This window comes from Pseudophryne corroboree, chromosome 3 (assembly GCF_028390025.1).
Source record: "Pseudophryne corroboree isolate aPseCor3 chromosome 3, aPseCor3.hap2, whole genome shotgun sequence".
In the NCBI taxonomy this organism is placed as follows: Eukaryota; Metazoa; Chordata; class Amphibia; order Anura; family Myobatrachidae; genus Pseudophryne; species Pseudophryne corroboree.
In genome coordinates this window covers 805,537,926-805,559,843 of record NC_086446.1, presented here as the reverse complement: position 1 = coordinate 805,559,843, position 21,918 = coordinate 805,537,926, and the positions used below count along the sequence as shown (strand labels likewise).

The 21,918-nt window shown below is 45.4% G+C and overlaps 1 protein-coding gene across 4 annotated transcripts in view; it reads right to left on the bottom strand.

Moving 5' to 3' along the window:
• The window catches only part of LOC135056918 (pancreatic lipase-related protein 2-like), a 130,353-nt gene that overhangs the window by 82,459 nt on the left and 25,976 nt on the right, over positions 1–21,918 (bottom strand). For all 4 annotated transcript variants that reach the window (XM_063962691.1, XM_063962694.1, XM_063962692.1 and 1 more), the window contains exon 6: positions 277–411. In XM_063962691.1, coding sequence (XP_063818761.1) covers positions 277–411 — 135 coding nt within the window. The remainder of the gene's footprint in view (positions 1–276; positions 412–21,918) is intronic.

Below are 21,918 nucleotides of genomic sequence, written 5' to 3'. Positions count from 1 at the left end.
AAATGTCCGCGTAGAGTAGTACAAGTTCAAGGTAAGTCCTTGGATATTTATGATGATTCATAGGTCAGTTGTGGTGAATTTAAGCTGTTTTATGGAGATGATCAGGAGCATACAAAAGGTGAGGCAGCCATCTTGGGTGCCAGTATTAGACCTCCATATACATGTTTCTGCTGGGAATGAGCTGTCAGCTCTGCCGCACGGTCCCTCTAATGTGTATATGATGGCAGATTCTTTATGTCCAGTATACAAACAGAAGTATGTCACCTGTGTACATACCATGGTAACGTTAATAAAATGTGCAATCTCTGCCCCAACGACTTGGACATTGTTTGCCGCCTTCGTATAGAGAGCATAGGATCCCCCGCTCCAGTCCACACAGATGCAGTTCACGTCGTACCGCTGTAAAATGACCTGCAAATAGACAAAATGATTATTTCCTCAAAGCTTTGCTGGTCAGATAACACAGCCAATAGGCCAATCAGCTCCTCACTGCCGTCTCTCTAAACCCTCATTACATAACAGTTACACAGGACTCAGGCACCCAGGCGGGAAGGAGGAGTAGCTGGGATCCCTGTGTCACTTACAGCTCTCTCCTCCATCCTCTCTCTCCTGTGGCCGGAAAGCTCTGGCGGTATCTCATGAAACATGATATTCCTGTGTCTCTGCCTGCACTGCATACTGTCCTGTTCATATTCTGGCTGCTGGTTCTGCTGCTGCTTAAGAGGGAAAGCTAGTGATGTCAGTGTGCTCTGGAAGGGGGGCCCCCTGACAAAGGGGAACCTGGGGTACAGTGTGCCCTGCATCCACCCCTTAATCTGGCTATGATAGTAAGTGTCACAAAGGTTATCAGGAATAACCTAAAATGTCAGGTCACAGCACAGTGCAATACAGAATACATGACCTGCAGACAATAATTTGATATTACGTTTTTAGGAATTTATTTAACTCGACTGCTTCATATAATGTCTCTCCGCTGTAATCGTCAGAATAGCATCGCAGTACCAGTAACGGAGCACTACGCTGCCCGACACACAGCATGGAACATACAGGTCAATGGGCCTAATTCAGACCTGATCGCAGCAGCAAATTTGTTAGCTAATGGGCAAAACCATGTGCAGTGCAGGAGGGGCAGATGTAACATGTGCAGAGAGAGTTAGATTTGGGTGGGATGTGTTAAAACTGAAATCTAAATTGCAGTGTAAAAATAAAGCAGCCAGTATTTACCCTGCACAGAAACAAAATAACCCACCCAAATCTAACTCTCTATGCACATGTTATATCTGCCCCCCCTGCAGTACACATGGTTTTGCCCATCTGCTAACAAAATTGCTGCCATGTTCAGGTCTGAGTTACCCCCATTAGTCTGAGGGGATTGAAACAAATGAAAGTTTATATTATGGAGCACAGCTGATCCTGTCTGGACTGTTGCAGTGTGTTCCTCACTGTGAGCAGTAACTTCTCAGTGTAACCATCTACCCTGGTCTATCAGTAACTCTATACTTCTGGTGTCTTTGTAGCTTTCTGTCAGGGGTGAGTATTTAGAAAATGGGTGCATGTGCGAAGGGGGCCCCCTCTGGACTCAGGGGCCCGTCTGCACCGCACACACTGCACCCATTATAGAAACGCCAGTGTATGGTACCACACACTGCGTATAGTACCGCCCTTCCATCACTTGATTGGCCCCCAAAAGTGTTAGTGGCCCATTTATCATAGGTTGCATTTGTTAGAGGGTGTTAAAATGTTATAGAGTTAGGGTGTTAACACAGTAACATAGTATCTAAGATTGAAAAAAGACAATTTGTCCATCGAGTTCAACCTATCTGTGGTCTCCTATGCAGGATTATTTTGGTCTAAATTTTGTCTGATGCGGATGTCGGCCGTTGTGTTTTATCCCTCTTTTCATAGTAACTATAGTGCGTGACTACGCACCATAACCCATTCTTAAAGGTGATGACTTTAAATTCTTAAAGGTGATGACTGAGTCGGCCATTACAACTCCCTCAGGCAGGGAATTCCAAACACGTATTGTCCTTACTGTGAAAAAACCTTTACGCCGCATTGTGCGGAATCTCCTCTCCTCTAACCGAAGCGAGTGACCACGTGTCCTCTATGCTGATCTTACCAAAAACAGGTCCCGCGCAAGCTCTGTGTATTGTCCCCTTATATATTTGTAGATGTTGATCATGAACCCTCTTAGTCTCCTCTTTTCCAGTGTAAACATGCCTAGCCTTGCAAGCCTTTCCTCGTATTCCAGCGTTTTCATGCCCTTAATTAGTTTGGTCGCTCGCCTCTGAACCTTTTCTAGCTCCAGAATATACTTTTTGTAGTATGGTGCCCAAAATTGCACACAGTATTCAAGATGTGGCCTCACTAGTGATTTATATAATGGGAGTATAACACTCTCATCCCTTGCATCAATTCCCCGTTTTATGCATGCTAATATCTATTAGCCTTCTTTGCTGCAATCCTACTTTGGGTACTGCTGCTTAGTTTGCCATCTATGTGAACCCTTAAGTCTTTTTACAGTACAGAATACCCTAATATTACTCCATTTAGTATGTAGGTGTTATTTTTGTTCTTGCTACCACAGTGCATTACCTTACACTTGTCTGTATTGAAGCGCATTCTCCATTTGGCTGCCCATGCTTCTAGTTTAACTAAGTTGTTCTGAAGAGACTCAGCATCCCCCTCCATATTTATAACCTTACACAATTTGGTATCGTCTGCAAAAATTGACACCATGCTCTCTAGACCTTCTGTTAGGTCGTTAATGAAAATATTGAACAATAGCGGTCCTAATACTGAGCCTTGCGGCACACCACTTAGCACTTCAGTCCAATTTGAAAATGATCCATTAACCACAACGCGCTGCTCCCTATTATCTAACCAATTTTTGACCCAAGTGCATATTGTGCTTCCTAGCCCTATTTCTTGTAGCTTATTATTTATTATTTATTTATTTATTTATTACCAGTTATTTATATAGCGCACACATATTCCGCAGCGCTGTACAGAGAATATTTGCCCATTCACATCAGTCCCTGCCCCAGTGAGTGGAGCTTACAATCTATATTCCTATCACATGTACACACAGACACATTCATGCTAGGGTTAATTTTGCTGGGAGCCAATTAACCTACCAGTATATTTTTGGATTGTGGGAGGAAACCGGAGTACCCGGAGGAAACCCACGCAAGTACGGGGAGAATATACAAACTCCGCACAGTTAGGGTCATGGTGGGAATCGAACCCATGACCTCAGTGCTGTGAGGCAGTAATGCTAACCATTACACCGTCCGTACTGCCCTATAGCTTATAGATAAGTTGCATGTGTGGTACAGTGTGGAAAGCTTTGGCAAAGTCTAAAAAGATTACATCCACCTCCTTAGCCTGATCAAGGTTCGCACTTACTGTTTCATAAAAGCCAAGTAAGTTGGTTTGACATGATCTGTCCTTCACAAATCCATGTTGATTCCTTTTAATGACCTTACTGGCTTCAAGGAACTTCTGAATACTATCTCTTAGAATACCTTCCAATACTTTCCCCACTATAGATGTAAGGCTAACTGGTCTATAATTACCCGGTTCAGCTTTGCTTACCTTTTTGAATATAGGCACTACTTCTGCTATACGCCAGTTTTTAGGAACCATACCTGATATAAATGAACCTTTAAAGATCAAAAATAGTAGTCATGCAAGTTCAGAGTGAAGCTCCATTAGATCCCTTGGGTGAATTCCATCGGGACCCGGTGATTTATTAATCTTTACATTTTTTAATCGGTCACAGACTATCTCCTCACTTAAATAAGCACTTATCAGTGGGACATTGTCATTATTGAGATTGTGTGTTAGTCCCTGAATTTGGTCCTCTCTTGTAAATACCGTTGAAAAAAACTCATTTAGTTTGTCCGCTATGTCATTATCATTTTGATTAAGACTCCCAACTTATCTTTTAAAGGGCCTATACTCTCCTTCTTTAATCTCTTGCTGTTGATGTATTTAAAGAATTTTTTGGGATTCGCTTTGCTTTCCTACTAGTTTTTCAGTTTCTACTTTAGCCGCTCTTATTTCTTTTTGCATATTTTGTTACAATCCTTACAGTGCTGAAATGACTCCGCATTCCCTTCAGATTTGTATTTTTTAAATGCTCGCCTTTTTGTTGCCCATAAGTTCCTTTATCTTTTTGTTAAGCCACATCGGTTTGGGATTTTTATTCCTTTTTTTGCTGCTCGTGGCAATAAATTTGAGAGTATTTTTAACTAGCAGTGATTTTAATACATCCCATTTCTCTGTAGGATTTTTTCCTTGAAACAAAATTTCCCATTCAATATCCCTTAAAGCATGGGTCTTCATCCTGTGGCCCTCCAGCTGCTGTGAAACTACACATCCCAGCATGCCCTGCCACAGTTTTGCTATTAAGGTATGCTAAAACTGAGGCAGGGCATGCTGGGATATGTAGTTCCACAGCAGCTGGAGGGTCGCAGGTTGAAGACCCATGCCTTAAAGCTTCCCTCATCATGTCAAAGTTGGCTTTGCAAAAGTTTAGAGTCCTAGTTGAGCCAGTATAGGACTGCTTATGAAAACTGATATTTAATGTGATCATATTGTGGTCGCTGTTTCCTATGGGTTCCCCTACTATAATACTTGAAACCAATTCCCCATTATTTGTTAATACCAGGTTTAAGATTGCATTGTACCTAGTAGGTTCCTCGATTAGTTGAAGTAAGTAATTATCATTTAGTGTGTTTAAAAACATATTGCCCCTAGCAGTATCACATGAATCGTTTTTCCAATTTATCTCTGGATAGTTAAAATCTGTCATCACTACTATGGGGGTAATTCCAAGTTGATCGCAGTAGGAAATTTTTTAGCAGTTGGGCAAAACCATGTGCACTGCAGGGGGGCAGATATAACATTTGCAGAGAGAGATAGATTTGGGTGTGGTGAGTTAAATATGCAATCTAAATTGCAGTGTAAAGATAAAGCAGCCAGGATTTTACCCTGCACAGTAACAAAATAACCCACCCAAATCTAACTCTCTCTGCAAATGTTATATCTGCCCCCCCCTGCAGTGCACATGGTTTTGCCCAACTGCTAAAAAATTTCCTGCTGCGATCAACTTGGAATTACCCCCAATGTCTCCTACTCCTGCTGCTCTTTCAATTTGTTTCAGTAACAATTCCTCATCAGACACATTAATACCAGGCGGCCTGCAGCATAAACCCAATACTAACGTTTTTATTCCTTTACCCCCGCATGCAATTTCTATCCATAATGTCTCAACAGTGTCTACAGTCCCCTCCTGAATATCTTCCCGTATATCAGATTTTAAAAACGGCTTTACGTAAAGACACACCCCTCCACCCCGTTTATTTAATCTGTCTCTCCTGAGCAGCGTGTAACCCTCTATATTGACTGTCCAATCATGAGATTCGTCCCACCAGGTTTCAGTAATGTCTATAATATCATACCGTTTGCTTGTTGCAAGTATTTCTAGTTCCCCCTTTTTACCTGTAAGGCTTCTAGCGTTCACATACATACAACTAAGATAAGTATTTCCTCTTGTGCTAGGGACATCATTCACCTTATGTAGCAACGATGACCCGTAATCGACATTAGTTAGTGTTTTGGTAAAACCTTTTTTAGTACCCATGTTAATACCCTTGCCGGCTGCTCTTACCCTCCCCTTACTCATCCCTCATTTAGTTTACTACCACCTTTCTGGTAGAATGGGCCTTCACCGATTTCGGTAACGGCAATCTAGCCGTAAAACGAACAAGCTTAATCTTATTACAGATCCAGCATGCAATAGTCTGCTTGGAAGCAGGAACCCCAATCTTGTTGGGATCAAACAGGATAAACAGATCCTCCGTTTTCCTGATCTGAGCCAATCTGGCAACACAACATTTCAAAATTCAGACCACATCGAGATACTTCGATGTCGCCCAGGCGTCAGTAGCCACCGGCACCACAATTAGTTGGTTCAAGTGAAACCGATGAAACCACTTTTGGCAGAAATTGCTGCCGAGTTCTCAACTCCGCTCTATCTTCATGGAAGATTAAACAGGGCTCTTGTGAGACCAAATCGCCAACTCAGACACCCGCCTCGCGGATGCCAAGGTCAACCACATGACCACTTTCCAAGTGAGGAATTTCAACTCAACCATACTGAAAAGTTCAACCAAAGAAATTGCAGGAACTGCAACACCACGTAAAGATCTCATGGTGCCACAGAGGCACAAAGGGAGGATGGATGTGCAAGACTCCTTTTACGAAAGTTTGAAACTCTGGAAAGGAGGCCAATTGTTTTTTGAAAGAAAACCGATAAGGCTGAAATCTGAACCTTAATCGAGCCCAACCCAAGATTGCATCCACACGATCTTGTAAGAAAAGAATGGAGAAAACAATCCAACTGGAATTCTTCCGTAGGAACCTTCTCAGATTCACACCAAGACACATAATTTCCTCCAAATATGGTGGTAATGTTTTAACGTTACTTCTTTTCTGCCTGAAGAAGAGTAGGGATGACTTCACTGGGAATACCCTTTCGGGCTGGGATCAGACGTTCAATCTCTAAGTCTTCAATTGGAAATCGCGGTAAATCTTGGAACACACATGGCCCCTGCTATAACAGATCCTCTCGCAGAGAAAGAGGTCAGGGATCTCCTATGAGTAATTGCTGAAGATCCGGATACCAGCCCTCCTTGACCAGTCTGGAACAATGAGGATCACCTGAACCTTTGTTCTTCTTACAATCCTTAACATCTTTTAAAAAGAGTGGAAGTGGAGAGAACACATAGACCGACCTAAACACCCACGGTGTCACTAGGGCGTCCACCGATATCGCTTGAGGGACCCTCGACCTGGAACAAAATGTCTGAAGTTTCTTGTCGAGGGGAGACGCCATCTTGTCTATTTGCGGAATTCTCCAAATACTTGTCACTTCTGTGAAAACCGCTTGATGAAGACTCCACCCTCCTGGACGGAGAACGAGTCTGCTTCCCAGTTGTCCACTCTTGGAACGAACATCGCTGATAGAGCGCGGAAATGTTTCCGTCGCCCAGCGGAAAATTTTTCTGGCTACTGCCATTTCTTCTCCGGTTTTTGTCTGTAGAAAACCATTATAAACGGCCCTTAACTCTAGACCGTTAATGAGGTGACAAGTATCCTAACATGACACTTGTCCTCGGTGAGAATTGCGCCGCTACAACAGGAGCGAGATACAGGTCTTGAAACCATGATTATCCCAGGCGGGAACCGGAACACTTATCCAACAGGTCCCGCTAAACACTCAGGCCTGCAACCTACCCACTGAATGGCCTCGTAGGCCGCAACCATCTTTTTCAGCAACTGAATGTATTGACGGATTGACACCGTTGCAGGTCCGCCAGACTGAATTCTCAGAGCTTCCCTTTTTTTTTTTAGAAGCAAATAAACTGTCCTCAGTACTGCCTCTAATAATATTGCCCAAGCCGATCACCAGGGCTGTCTTAACAGCAGTGTAGGCCCCTGGGTACAGCAATGCGCTGGAGCCCCTACCCATGCTCCAGTGGAATGGGTGGGGGGAGCCATCAGCGGCAGCTTTGATGTCCCGCGGGTAGGAGGGGGTGTTCTATCTTCTGCTCAGCATGTAAGACCTGGAGCAGTAATTTCTGCTAATTACTCCTTTACTGCACAGATGGGGCTTGACCACAGATATCTCAAGCTCCCGGATATAGATTTCTTAGCTTTGAATTGGATAAAAAAAACTAGAGAGTCCCACCTTCCAGGAGATACTGGGGACTTGGGGATTAGAGTTCAGGAGCCAAAGCAATCCACCAACGAAAATATAAAACTTCATATTTGACGTGTGGAGCTGGAGCAAGGATCAGCTGCTTGAAGACTGATATCTCTGGTTCTGGCAATAGTAGAGGCAAGCTGCCAGTGTCCACCAGAAGAGTAGAGTCCCAGCTTTTGGAGTATACCCTCAGAAAAACTTTATGTCAGACAGAACCCAAGATATCTTGCTGGGAAGAGCAATCAACAGGCTTGGATGGGGACAACTGCTTTGAAGTCGGATATCTCTGGTTCCCGAGTGCCGATTTTCAAAAATCTGGTACCCCTGGAAAGAGGGGACCCTAAGCTATCATTCTAGGGCCCTTATACTCCTGGGGCCCTTGGGCAAGTGCCCATTGAGCCCATACGAAAAGACGGCCCTGCCGATTACCGCGTCGTTGGGACCAACAGGGATTCTGGCAAGTCCTGTTGTTGAAGAACTGTCAAGGAGAAACAACGTTTTGCACCATTTGGCTTCTTAATATCTCTGTAATTCGGAGAACGATCCAGTACAGAATAATTATGACTCCTTACTATCGAAGGAAACCCATCATACCGCCATCACCCTGTTGAAATGGTAACAATCGCAAACCTCAGGTAAGCCTAATGCGGAAGATACCGTAATTAGACCTCCTTACTCCACTTTCAGATTGGAGAACCCTGCCATGAGAGATTCCCTCATGGAGTTTAAGTAGGTAAATTGGGATTTGTCTGACTGAGCCGTCCGGCCTCGGGAGCACGAAAAAGCTTGAATAACAGCTTCTTCTCTTTTTTTTTTTTTATGACCGGAACAGCAGGACAATGACCTGATCCTGACACAACTCTTGTATTGCATCACATACTACCTCCCTGTCATGAGGAGGATCGGTAAGGTCGATTTGAAAAAATCGGTGAGGGAAACGTCTGGAACTCCCGTATGTCCCCTAGGGACTCTATCCTAAACTCACTGGTCCATGTCCTTTCCAGGACTAACGAGTTTTAGACGTGGACCCACCGGTATGGGCCCCCGCAAGATAGACCCAACGTCCCGCGGTTGACGTGGCAGAAAACAATGGATGATTTCTGCTCCTGTGAACCTGAAAAGGCAGCTGACCTCTTACCTTTTTTACCTTCCTTTACCTGCAAAGAAAGGGGAATCTTTATCTATTCGGTTGAAATGACTGCATCCTACAACAACGCGTCACCAACCATTGTGAGGGAACATAGAGCAAGAAGGTAGACTTACCCGTGGCACCTGCTGAGAGCATATTAACTAGGCCATCACCAAACCAGGCTTCACCTTCATGGGGAAGAGACTCCACTCTTTTCGGAGTCAGCATTTGCATCCCTTTGGTGAATCCACAACGCCCTCCTAGCCGAGACCGCCATGGAAGTGGCCCGCGCACCCAAGAGTCCCATCCCTTGTAGTCGCACGGCAGTACGTTGCAATGTTCTAGATATGACCCAACTTAAGGAGCATCACATCTCTCCCCAGGGTAATTATATCGGATGACAAAGTAACCGACCATTCCTGAATACAAGCACTCCCCCCTGCGCATGCAATGCAAGTATAATCAAAGCATATAATTAAAATATCACTTAGCTTCCTGTAAACGATCCTTTGTGACAGGGCCCCGTGCAGAACAGGGGTTGACTCTCACTTTATTCTATCCATGGCGGGAAAAGAATAAACACTCGGACTCCTCGTGATGATTTGAAACCATCTTGTCCCGGCTGACCTAGAGTTATTCAACAGAGCGACCAGCGCATGAGAAGGAAAAGTTTACTTCAGCATTCATTATAAATTTCTTGTATAAATATACACATTTAAATACACATACATCTATATATACATATCTCATATATTTTTTTTTTTTTTGTCAGGAACAGCAGGGTCCCTAGTGAGATTAATACGTTCTTAATGTGTATGAAACATGTACTGAATGCTGATGTTGTGGATCTAATCAGGAAACATTATGGTCGACATAAGACATAGTATTCGTGTCGACAACAGGGAGAAGTAACTGGGCAAAATCAAATTTTTGTGACCCCGAGGGGTCTGAGGGAAATATATATATATTATTAATATTACGCCCCCACAAATATTACTACGTCTGTGCTTGAGCAACAGATCAAAGCAACCATACCATATATATATATATATATATATACATACTGTAACACTGTAGGGGTGCAAGGTGCATTTTCCTGGGGAATATGGCAGCACGCAGCAGCTGAGGAACAACACAAGTCCAGTTTCTGGTACAACTGACCCCGGCCAGTTTTATTGAAACAGAAAATAAAACAAACCCCAAAATAAAAATACCTTGCCTGTCCGGCACTAACTAAACATAAGACGTTCCTAACTGTCACTAAACAAAACACAGAGTTCTTCAGTACATACTGTATAGCTTACTTGCATCAGAAAGTGTGTCTCTCACACACAGATCCTGCAGCCTTCCCAGGCAGTCTGCCCATACTAATCAGGTTAGAAGCACTATATCACTCTTACACAGCTGAAACCCTGATTAGCCCTCTGTGAGGCCAAAGACCCGAACTGGGCCCAATGTCTAGAACTCGCCTTATCTCTCTCTCAGAGCCTTTACCCAGCTTTTACAGCAAACTGAAAAGGTTCAGACAAAACAAAAAGCATTTTTCCTAGAAGTTAACATTTTCTAAAACATGTAAGACAAGAACCTGGGACAAATATACCTGCCCTCAAACACTATCCCAGTGTTCTTGTCACATATCCCCCTCCCCTGTTTCGACCTAGGGGCCGGAACACTTGTAGCCCCCAAACAGAAGATGCGAGACAATGCATCTGCGTTGGCCAATTGTGTTCCCGGTCTATGTTCGACAGTAAACTTAAAGTCCTGCAACGCTAGAAACCATCTAGTTACACGAGCATTCTTGCCTCTATTTACATACATCCATTTTAAAGGGGCATGGTCTGTCACTAGTCTGAATTGTCTACCCAAGAGGTAATATCTCAAGGTATCTAGTGCCCACTTAATGGCCAAAGCCTCCTTTTCCACAATGGCATACCTTTTTTCATGCTCATTGAGTTTCCTACTCAAATAAATGATAGGGTGTTCGTCCCCATCTCTGGTTTGGGACAGCACAGCACCTATCCCTACCTCTGAGGCATCTGTCTGTACCACAAATTCTTTTGAAAAATCTGGTGTTATCAACACCGGTTGTGAACACAAAGCCACTTTTAACGCTTGGAACGCCTTTTCTGCATCAGGGTTCCATTTCACCACATTTGACTGCTTCCCTTTGGTAAGGTCTGACAACGGCACCGCTGTGGTCGCAAAATTAGGAATAAACCGTCTATAGTACCCAGTAATTCCCAAAAAAGCCCTTACCTGTTTTTTATTCACTGGACGAGGCCAGTTTTGAATAGCATCAACTTTATTCAATTGGGGCCTAATCAGACCTCTGCCTATGGTGAAGCCCAAGTATTTGACCTCCTCCATTGCGAGGCAGCACTTCTTTGGGTTAGCAGTTAACCCTGCCTCTCTGATTGAGTCCAGTACTGCTTGTACTTTAACCAAATGTGACCCCCAGTCTGTACTGTGAATTACCACATCATCCAAATAGGCAGCTGCATATTTTCTATGGGGCCTCAAAATTTTATCCATCGCCCGTTGATAGGTTGCTGGAGCCCCATGCAACCCAAAGGGTAACATCTTATACTGGTACAGCCCCTCCGGAACCGAAAAGGCTGTTTTTTCTTTGGCGCTATCAGATAAAGGTATTTGCCAGTAACCTTTGGTCAGGTCCAATGTGGTGAGAAACCTGGCTGTTCCCAGCCTTTCTACAAGCTCATCCACACGGGGCATGGGGTATGCGTCAAACTTGGACACCTCATTTAACTTACGAAAGTCATTACAGAAGCGTATGCTACCGTCGGGCTTCGGGATGAGCACTATGGGACTGGACCACTCACTGTTAGACTCCTCTATGACTCCAAGTTCTAACATGGTTTTAACTTCCTTAGAAATAGCTTCTCGCTGAGCTTCAGGAATCCTATATGGCTTTAAATGAACCCTGACCCCTGGTTCTGTGACAATGTCATGTTTTATTATGGTCGTTCGGCCAGGCAGCTCTGAAAATACCTCCCTATTTTGGATGAGAAATTCTTTAACCTGATTGTTCTGATCAGCTGATAATGTCTCTGACACCTTCACTGCGGGAAGCAACCGGGGTGAAGACACCGAAGGGCAAGGCTCCGCTGACAGAGACAACCTATCTTTCCAGGGTTTGATTAAGTTAACATGGTAGATCTGTTCGGGTTTTCTCTTTCCCGGCTGGTATACTTTGTAATTAACCTCATTCATTTTTTCCCTAATCTCAAATGGACCCTGCCATTTAGCTAGGAATTTGCTTTCCACAGTGGGTACCAAAACAAGAACTCTATCTCCAGGAGCAAATTCCCGTATCTTGGCACTCCGGTTATAGACCCTCTGTTGAGCACTTTGGGCCTGTTCCATGTGCTCTCTGACAACAGGTACCACGGCTGCAATCCTATCCTGCATTTGTGTTACATGCTCAATAACGCTTCTATAAGGAGTGGGCTGTCCTTCCCACGTCTCTTTGGCAACATCCAACAGCCCTCTGGGGTGTCTACCATACAACAAATGAAATGGAGAAAACCCCGTAGAGGACTGAGGAACTTCTCTGATGGCCATTAACAAGTAGGGCAACAAACAATCCCAGTTTTTCCCATCTCTCTCAACAACCTTTTTTAACATACTTTTTAATGTTTTATTAAACCTTTCCACCAACCCGTCAGTTTGGGGATGGTAGATGGACGTCCTGAGGTGAGTGACCTTAAATAACTTGCACAATTCTTTCATGATCCTTGACATAAATGGAGTACCTTGGTCAGTCAAAATTTCTTTTGGTATTCCCACTCTACTAAATACCTGCACCAGCTCCCTAGCTATCGCCTTGGTTGTGATAGTGCGTAAAGGGACAGCCACTGGATATCGAGTGGCATAGTCCATAATTACCAGGATATACTGATGGCCCCGAGCAGACTTTAACAAGGGCCCCACGAGATCCATGGCTATTCTGTCAAACGGGACCTCTATAATAGGCATGGGAACTAGTGGGCTCCTGAAATGGGGTCTAGGGGCATGATACTGGCATTCAGGACAGGAAGAACAATATTCAGACACTTCTTTATAAACCCCTGGCCAAAAGAACCTTTGTAAAACTCTTTCAGTGGTTTTTTCTGCCCCTAAATGTCCTGCGGTAACGTGACTATGAGCTAAATCTAGTACCGTTCTCCGATAAGGCTGGGGAACTACCAGCTGTTCCACCACATCCTCACCCCTTTTGACAATGTGGTACAAGAGCTCATTACAGATGGCCATGTGGGAATACGTAACCCTGTCACCTGGTACCACAGGTTCCCCATTAACAATCTTAACATTCTCTCTAGCCTTTATTAAGGTAGGATCCTTTAACTGTTCAGACGCAAACAGATCCTTCTTTACCTCCAGGTCAGGCACGCTTTCAGTTCTAACTACTATGTCTCTGTTCCCGGCAAGAGGGTCCTCACTGGACTCCCCATCTGTCACTTCCCCAGCCAAACTAGCAAAAGGCAAAGGGCCAGAAAGTTCGGAAGACCCACGTACATCCATAAAATCACCGGTATTATCAACTGGCTTTTTACTTCTCACATCTGTTGATAACCGTGATTCCCACAGTTTCCAAAAATGAGGAAAATCCCTCCCTATTATGGCCTCATGCACCAAGGTAGGGACCAGTCCCACTTTAACCATTGCTGACCCACAACAAGTTTCTATATTCACCTCAGCAGTGGCATAATGTTGGGTATCCCCATGTATGCAAGTTACCCCAATAGGTATTTGCTGGACCTTTAAGGGGTTCACTAACCCAGCTTTCACGAGGGTAACTAAACTTCCTGAATCTAGCAAGGCCTCTACCCGGTTACCTTCTAAGAACACATCACACATTTGTTTTTCCAGCTCAGGTGAAGGTACCACAGTACAGGCTAACCTAGCAAAGAAAGACATTCTGCGACATTCAAAGGCAGCATCACATTGCATGGGTTCTTGCGTGACTGGGCAATTGGCAATAACATGACCTGGCATACCACACCTAAAACATTTAACCACACGATTATCAACCCATTTGGGCAGCATAGACCGTTCTAGCCCCATTGGCCTGTTTCCAGGGCCAGTGTTTACAGTCTCTCCAGCCTTGCGTTCTCTTAACCGCCCAGCAACGTTTTCCCACGGAACAGTCTTACCAGTCTTTACTGAAGGGCGCTGTCGAGGATCTATGGGTTGCTGGGTGGTCATCAGTAGTTCCTCTGCTGCCAAATACCTCTCTACCATGTCCACTAATTGGTCAGCAGTACCCGGGTTTCCATGGCTCACCCACTTGCGCAGGACCATGGGCAAAGATCTCAAGTAGCGGTCCATGACGACTCTTTCCACCATCTGGGGACCAGTTAATGTCTCTGGCTGTAGCCATTTTTTTGTTAGCTGAATAAGGTCGTGCATCTGGGAGCGCGGAGGCTTCTCCATGGCGTACAGCCAACGGTGCACCCGTTGTGCTCGTACTGACAGCGTGACTCCCAGGCGGGTCAGGATCTCAGTCTTTAGTTTATCATAGTCCCGAGCCTCAGCAGGGCTTAAATCAAAGTAAGCTTTTTGGGGCTCACCTGACAGGAAAGGTGCCAGCAGACTGGCCCACTGTGCTTTCGGCCAGTTCTCACGCTCGGCAGTCCTTTCAAACGTGGTCAGATAGGCCTCCACATCATCAGCCTCTGTCATTTTCTGCAGGAAGTGACTGGCTCGTATAGAACTAGAGCTGGTTGGAGCACTCACGGCCACATCTCCAACCCGAGCTGCAAGTCTCTGCACCACTTCTGCTAAGGCCTCTCTATCCTGACGCTGTTGCCTGTAAAGTTCATCAACAACTGCCTGCTGTTGTCTCTTATTTTCCTCCATTGCCACCTGCTGCTGTCTGTTGGCCTCCTGCTGTAGTCTCCAATTTTCCTCCATTGCCACCTGCTGCTGTCGGTTGGCCTCCTGCTGAGCCGCTGTAGCTTGCAGCAAGGCTTTAAGCAGATCCTCCATGTCAACAGATTTTTCAGGCGGCTTTGCAGCTGCTTTCACTCAGGACATATATCAAACCCTCAGGGGTGAGTCTCAGTAACTTCATACTGGGCTGTATCTGCATAAACCACCGTTTTCTGCAGGCCTCACAAAGCTGCTACTTTCACTTATGCGCAGAACGGCCTGCTCGCATTCTCCACCAAGTTGTAACACTGTAGGGGTGCAAGGTGCCTTTTCCTGGGGAATATGGCAGCACGCAGCAGCTGAGGAACAACACAAGTCCAGTTTCTGGTACAACTGACCCCGGCCAGTTTTATTGAAACAGAAAATAAAACAAACCCCAAAATAAAAATACCTTGCCTGTCCGGCACTAACTAAACATAAGACGTTCCTAACTGTCACTAAACAAAACCCAGAGTTCTTCAGTACATACTGTATAGCTTACTTGCATCAGAAAGCGTGTCTCTCACACACAGATCCTGCAGCCTTCCCAGGCAGTCTGCCCATACTAATCAGGTTAGAAGCACTATATCACTCTTACACAGCTGAAACCCTGATTAGCCCTCTGTGAGGCCAAAGACCCGAACTGGGCCCAATGTCTAGAACTCGCCTTATCTCTCTCTCAGAGCCTTTACCCAGCTTTTACAGCAAACTGAAAAGGTTCAGACAAAACAAAAAGCATTTTTCCTAGAAGTTAACATTTTCTAAAACATGTAAGACAAGAACCTGGGACAAATATACCTGCCCTCAAACACTATCCCAGTGTTCTTGTCACAATACATACATACATACATACATACATACACACACACACACACACACACACACACACACACACACACATACATACACACACACATACACAGGTATAGCTTTTTGAAATGCATCACATCATGTTAATTTATACCCAGTCAGATTAGTTGGTGCAGACAGGGTCAACCACATACGTCTGTCTCCCATATAGTTTTTTTCTTTTGGAAAAGCTTACAACTACTGACATGCTGACACTTAATCTCATGAATCAAGTACCATTAGGAGTCGGCGATGCCGACAGAGGGATTCCCATAGCCGTTTGTGGCAGAGCACCCAGACATGCCGACACACGTGTACTAAACACTGACTATAAGGGGTAGATCCCAGTATCTGACAGGGAAAACACAGAAAACGTTTACCAGCTCATTTACCACACGCTCATTATATATAGTGCTTTATTTTTGTACATATATTGCACTAAACCACTGTGCCCCCCCTCGTTTTACACTGTGAACTGTTCAACAGTGCTTTGGCAAGGGTGGTCTTCAGTATGCCGACTGACGGGATCCCGGTGCACAGTATACCGGCGCCGGAATCCTGACAGCCGGCATAGCGACACTTTTTCTCCCTCGTGGGGGTCCACGATTCCCCTGGAGGGAGAATAAAATAGCGTGGCGCACGTAGTGAGTCACCGTGCCCGCAGCGCGGTGAGCGCAGTGAGCCCGCAAGGGGCTCATTTGCGCTCGCCACGCTGTTGTATGCCGGCGGTTGGGCTCCTGGCACCCTTTGGCAGGGCCAGCGTTTCTGTGACGAGAAAATGGCGCTGGATAGAGTTGTGAGGGCTAAGCCACGGCCCCTTATCGGCGCGCTTCAGTCCCACTACTTTTTCACATTTTTATACTGGCGGGGGTCTGTATACAGTGCCACCTCTTTGCCAGGCTATATATATATATGAGGTATATTGCTGCCCAGGGCGCCCCCCCCCCCCCGCACCCTGCACCCTTGTAGTGCCGCTTGTGTGTGGGAGCAATGACGCGCAGCGCGACCACTGCGCGGACCCTCAGACACTGAAGTCTTCTTTCTTCTGGCTCTGTGAGGGGGGTGACGGCGCGGCTCCGGGAACGAGCAGCTAGGCGTACCAAGTGATCAGACCCTCTGGAGCTAATGGTGTCCAATAGCCTAAGAAACAGAGCCTTTAAACTCACAGAAGTAGGTCTGACTTCTCTCCCCTCAGTGCCACGAAGCAGAGAGCCTGTTGCCAGCAGAGCTCCCTGAAAATAATAAACCTAACAAAGTCTTTTCAGAGAAACTCAGTAGAGCTCCTCAGTGTGTGACCAGTCTCTCTGGGCACAGAATCTAACTGGAGTCTGGGGGGAGGGGCATAGAGGGAGGAGCCAGGTAACACCCATTCAAAGTCTTAAAGTGCCCATGTCTCCTGCGGATCCCGTCTATACCCCATGGTCCTTTTGGAGTCCCCAGCATCCTCTAGGACGTATGAGAAAAATAATATATATAGTAAATACTGCTAGTGCATGCATGATAATGTACCAGATTAATAACTGCAATGCCCTGTAGAAAATACACCATAGTCCTGTGCAGTATAATGTAACATATTCATAATGCATAATTGAGAGGGTGGGCTCCAGGCAGTGGGGCCCACAGGTGGTTTCCCCTGTACCCCTATGGGCCAGTCTGAACCAGACTACCACCATCCCCACTATTCTCACTGCATGACCCGTAGTTTCTAGCTAAATCCTCCCCTCAGGCTCCTAGTTTAAAATCTCCTCCAACCTTCTAAACATCGCTCCCCCCAGCACCGTAGCCCCCTCCTCATTCAGGTGCAATCCATCATGACAAAAATGATGGCACCTGACTGGGAAGTCCACCCAGTGTTCCAGGAAAACAAACCCATCTTTCCTGAACCAATCCCTAAGCCACACATTTACCTCTCTAATCTCCCTCTGCCTCCCTGGGCTAGCGCGTGGCACGGGTAATATTTTGGAGAATATTACCTTAGATGTGCCGCACCCGAGCAACCGGGAGACAACAGACTGTACAGTGATAACGGCCCCGGTAGCAGATTGCCCTATCTGTCTTCCTGATCATTCTGACTAGGTACCTCACTATCTTTTATCCCAACTTCACCAGAGGGACCGCTCATCTGGTTGCTATAGGAAACAGTCTCCTCCGGCACAGTCATTTCCTCACTACCATCCTCAGAATCCTCATCCAATCGGGCAAATTTGTTGGGGTTTGATAGTTCAGAGATGTCGAGCCTCTCCCTCTTTTTCTTCCTTCTAACTGTGACCCAACTAGCTGCCTGTTCATCCTCATCCTCATCTACCGGTGACCCCTCCCGCAACTCCTCCACCGTTCTATCTAGGCCTTGCTCAAGATTGTAAATCCCCCTGAGCTGCGTAGCGGTTTGCTCTAGATCAGTTACCTGGGCTCAGTGGCGGAACTAGCGAGCGGTGGGCCCAGGTGCGACAATATGCTTTGGCCCCCTTCCCTCATCCCATCCAAGTCCACCCCCTCACCCCTGGAGAGAATCTGGTGAGGGGAACCTGCTCAGGGCCAGAGAAATGGATACCTAGCAACAGTGCCGTAACTAGACATTTTAGCACTGTGTGCAAGAAACGGCATCGGAGCCCCACCCCTGCATGCAAAACAGGGGCAGTGCGCGCCTTAGGCGCGCACAAAAATACATAGGGGCGTGGCTTTGTGGGGAAGGGGTGTGGCTACAAAATAATACCAATTCATAAAACGGTGCACAGTAGTCTCCATTATTCAAATTACGCCGCACAGTAGCACCACTACACCAGGTAGAGACCCTTTTACACGTTACGGCAGACAGATTCCCCTTTTTACACATTACAGCAGACAGCGTCCCCTTTTTACACATAGCGGCAGACAGCGTGCACTTTTTATACATTCCGGCAGACAGCATCCCCTTTTTACACATTATGGCAGACAGCATGCCCTTTTTACGCATTATGGCAGACAGCGTGCCCTTTTTACGCATTATGGCAGACAGCGTGCCCTTTTTACATATTACGGCAGACAGCGTGCCCTTGCTACACATTACGGCAGACAGCGTGCCCCTTTTTACACATTACGGCAGGCAGATTCCCCCTTTTTACACATAGCGGCAGACAGCATCCCCTTTTTACACATAGCGGCAGACAGCATCCCCTTTTTACACATAACGGCAGACAGCATCCCCTTGTTACACATAGCGACAGACAGCCAGGGCCATAACTACGTGTGTGCCAGGTGTGCCTGGCACACAGCGCAGTTGAAAGGTAAAGAAGATATTATCTGCGCAAACTCCTTAAGGATAAAGAGTTTAAGATTTAAATTTGCAGCCGTAGAACAAACCGTTGCCCTTACTGGTTATAGATTTGAAATGTGAGATCCTGGCGCGGCATTTAAATTAGAAAATAAAGAAAAGAGAAGAAGAGAGAATGAGGAGAAATATCAGACTGAATGAATTAAATTAAAACACATTTATTCATCAAAAATGATTAAAAATCTGTATAAGCACAATAAATAGGACCAGTAAACACAGTTCGTATCTAGAATCTTTTTCCAGTATCAGTCCCTCTAAATTAAAACTCATCTACAAAGTCACAGCCTAATCGGCTTCAAGTGTCCTGAGACCTGGTTTCCCTTGCCACAAGGGCTTCTGGTATTTAAAAACCGTGCTTGTATATAGAAGTGGTGTGCTTATAGAGTCACACTAAGGTTTCATTTGGTGCTTCTGTGAAATTAGAACAAAACAATAGGACCTTGTACACCCTATTTGGATTAGTGTATGCTGACACAGTTATTTCCTGATAGCAGTAAGCGCTGCTCGTATACCTTTTGCCCTCCGCTCCGTCTGCCGGGTCTCCGTCTCTGTCCGGCCCCCCTCCTAACTAAACAACAAGAAACAGTTTTGAGTAAATGGTTAAAATATGCACCCCAAAAGAATTTAAATAAATTCGAAACATACATTAGCCTACATAAATTCGTAAGGAATCTGACACTGAAAAAATACTTCATGAAAACCCGGGAGGAAAATACAGGTGCAACAGAATCTTCCGTCTATCAGCATACCACTCTAAAAAAGAAATCTAAATTCTACCCCATTCACCAGAAGGGTCCCTTTGTGGAGACATTCCAACGTATGGTGGAGAAGGAACTGGAAGACCTTACAATAAAAAATAAGAAGTACAACTTGACAACACAAAAGCACAAGGCACTAAAGGAATTGGAAGCCAATCCAGATATATGCATCAAACCAGCAGACAAGGGAGGTGGTCTGGTGATTATGGATAGGTCGCAGTATGTAGGAGAAGCCATGAAAACCTTAGGAGATACTTCCACCTATGAAAAGCTTTCCAAGGATCCCACGGGGGAATATAAAGTGGAATTGGAAAGTATGCTAAAAGAAGCACTCCATTTGGGGATTCTAAACAAAAAGGAGTACGACTACATCTATCAAGACCATCCGAAATTGCCAGTGTTCTATATCCTGCCCAAGATCCATAAGGATAAGAGGAATCCACCAGGCAGGCCCATAGTGGCTGGAATAGATTCTCTCACCAGCAACCTCTCAGAGTACATCGATCAATTCCTTCAGCCACTAGTACCAAAACAACAGAGTCACCTAAGGGATTCTATGGACATTCTACAAACCCTAGAGGAGTTTGATTGGAAAGAAGGTTACATTCTAGCCACTTGCGATATCACCTCGCTATATAGTGTGATCGAGCATGAAGAGGGATGTGAATACGTGGAAAGAATCCTTTGTGAGGACAACACCATCCATCATCGACAGATTAATTTTATCATTGAGGCGATTAGATTTATCCTGAGCCACAATTACTTTTGGTTCGAGAACACCTACTACAGGCAGGTTCGCGGGACCGCGATGGGAACGAACCTGTTTGTGGCGGAATGGGAGAACCAAAGGATCTGGAATAATAATCCAATGCGAGACAATATAAAATTGTGGAAAAGATTCATAGATGTGATATTCGTCTGGTCAGGGACACAAGAGGACCTGGATAGATTTATTACATACATGAACCATAATGAACTGAATCTTTGCTTTACTGCAAATTGCAGTAAAGAAAAAGTCATTTTTTTTAGATCTGGAAATTTATGAGGAGAACAACCTACTCGAGACCCGAACCCATATAAAGTAAGTTGATTGCAACACCTACATCGAGAAGACTAGTGCCCATCATCCAAACTGGCTAAGAAATATCTCGAAGGGCCAGTTCAAGCGATTGAAAAGAAATTGCTCTAAGAATGGTGAATATCAGAAACAGGCCGAGGAAATGGCGAAAAGGTTTATGGAAAAGGGATATGACAAAACCGAACTAAAAAGGAACCACGAAGAAGTAGGTGAACTGGACAGAATAGCCTCATGATTCCCAAGATTCACAGAAGCACCAAATGAAACCTTAGTGTGACTCTATAAGCACACCACTTCTATATACAAGCACGGTTTTTAAATACCAGAAGCCCTTGTGGCAAGGGAAACCAGGTCTCAGGACACTTGAAGCCGATTAGGCTGTGACTTTGTGGATGAGTTTTAATTTAGAGGGACTGATACTGGAAAAAGATTCTAGATACGAACTGTGTTTACTGGTCCTATTTATTGTGCTTATACAGATTTTTAATAATTTTTGATGAATAAATGTGTTTTAATTTAATTCATTCAGTCTGATATTTCTCCTCATTCTCTCTTCTTCTCTTTTCTTTATTTTCTAATTTAAATGCTGCGCCAGGATTTCACATTTCACACAGCGCAGTTGCCCTGAGGGCGCAACGGCCAGCGGCATGTAATGAGTCAAATTGACTCATTACATGCCGCCTCTGCTGTGTGCCGTGCGCCGCGCTGGAGAGGAGAGAGCAGCAGCCGCGCCGGGCAGCGGAGAAGTAGGAGGAGGGAGGGGGACTGGAGCCACAACAGTGCTAGGTTATTGGTAGGAAGCGCTGCTGCAGCAGTCCCCTTTCCTTCCGTATAGGCTGCCCGGCGCTGCTGTGAATGCTGGGATGCGGTTCCTCCATCCGAGCAATCACAGTGGCGCCGGGCAGCCTATACGGAAGAAGAGGGGACTGCTGTACTACCAATGACATAGCGCTGCTGCGGCTCCAGTCCCGCTCCCTCCTCCTCCTTCTCCGATGCCTGCACCGAGGGAGCTGCCAGCACGAGGAGCCTGACGGTCAGCGGGGAGATGGTAAGTATCTCTCTCTCTCTCTGGGGGACACAGTCTGC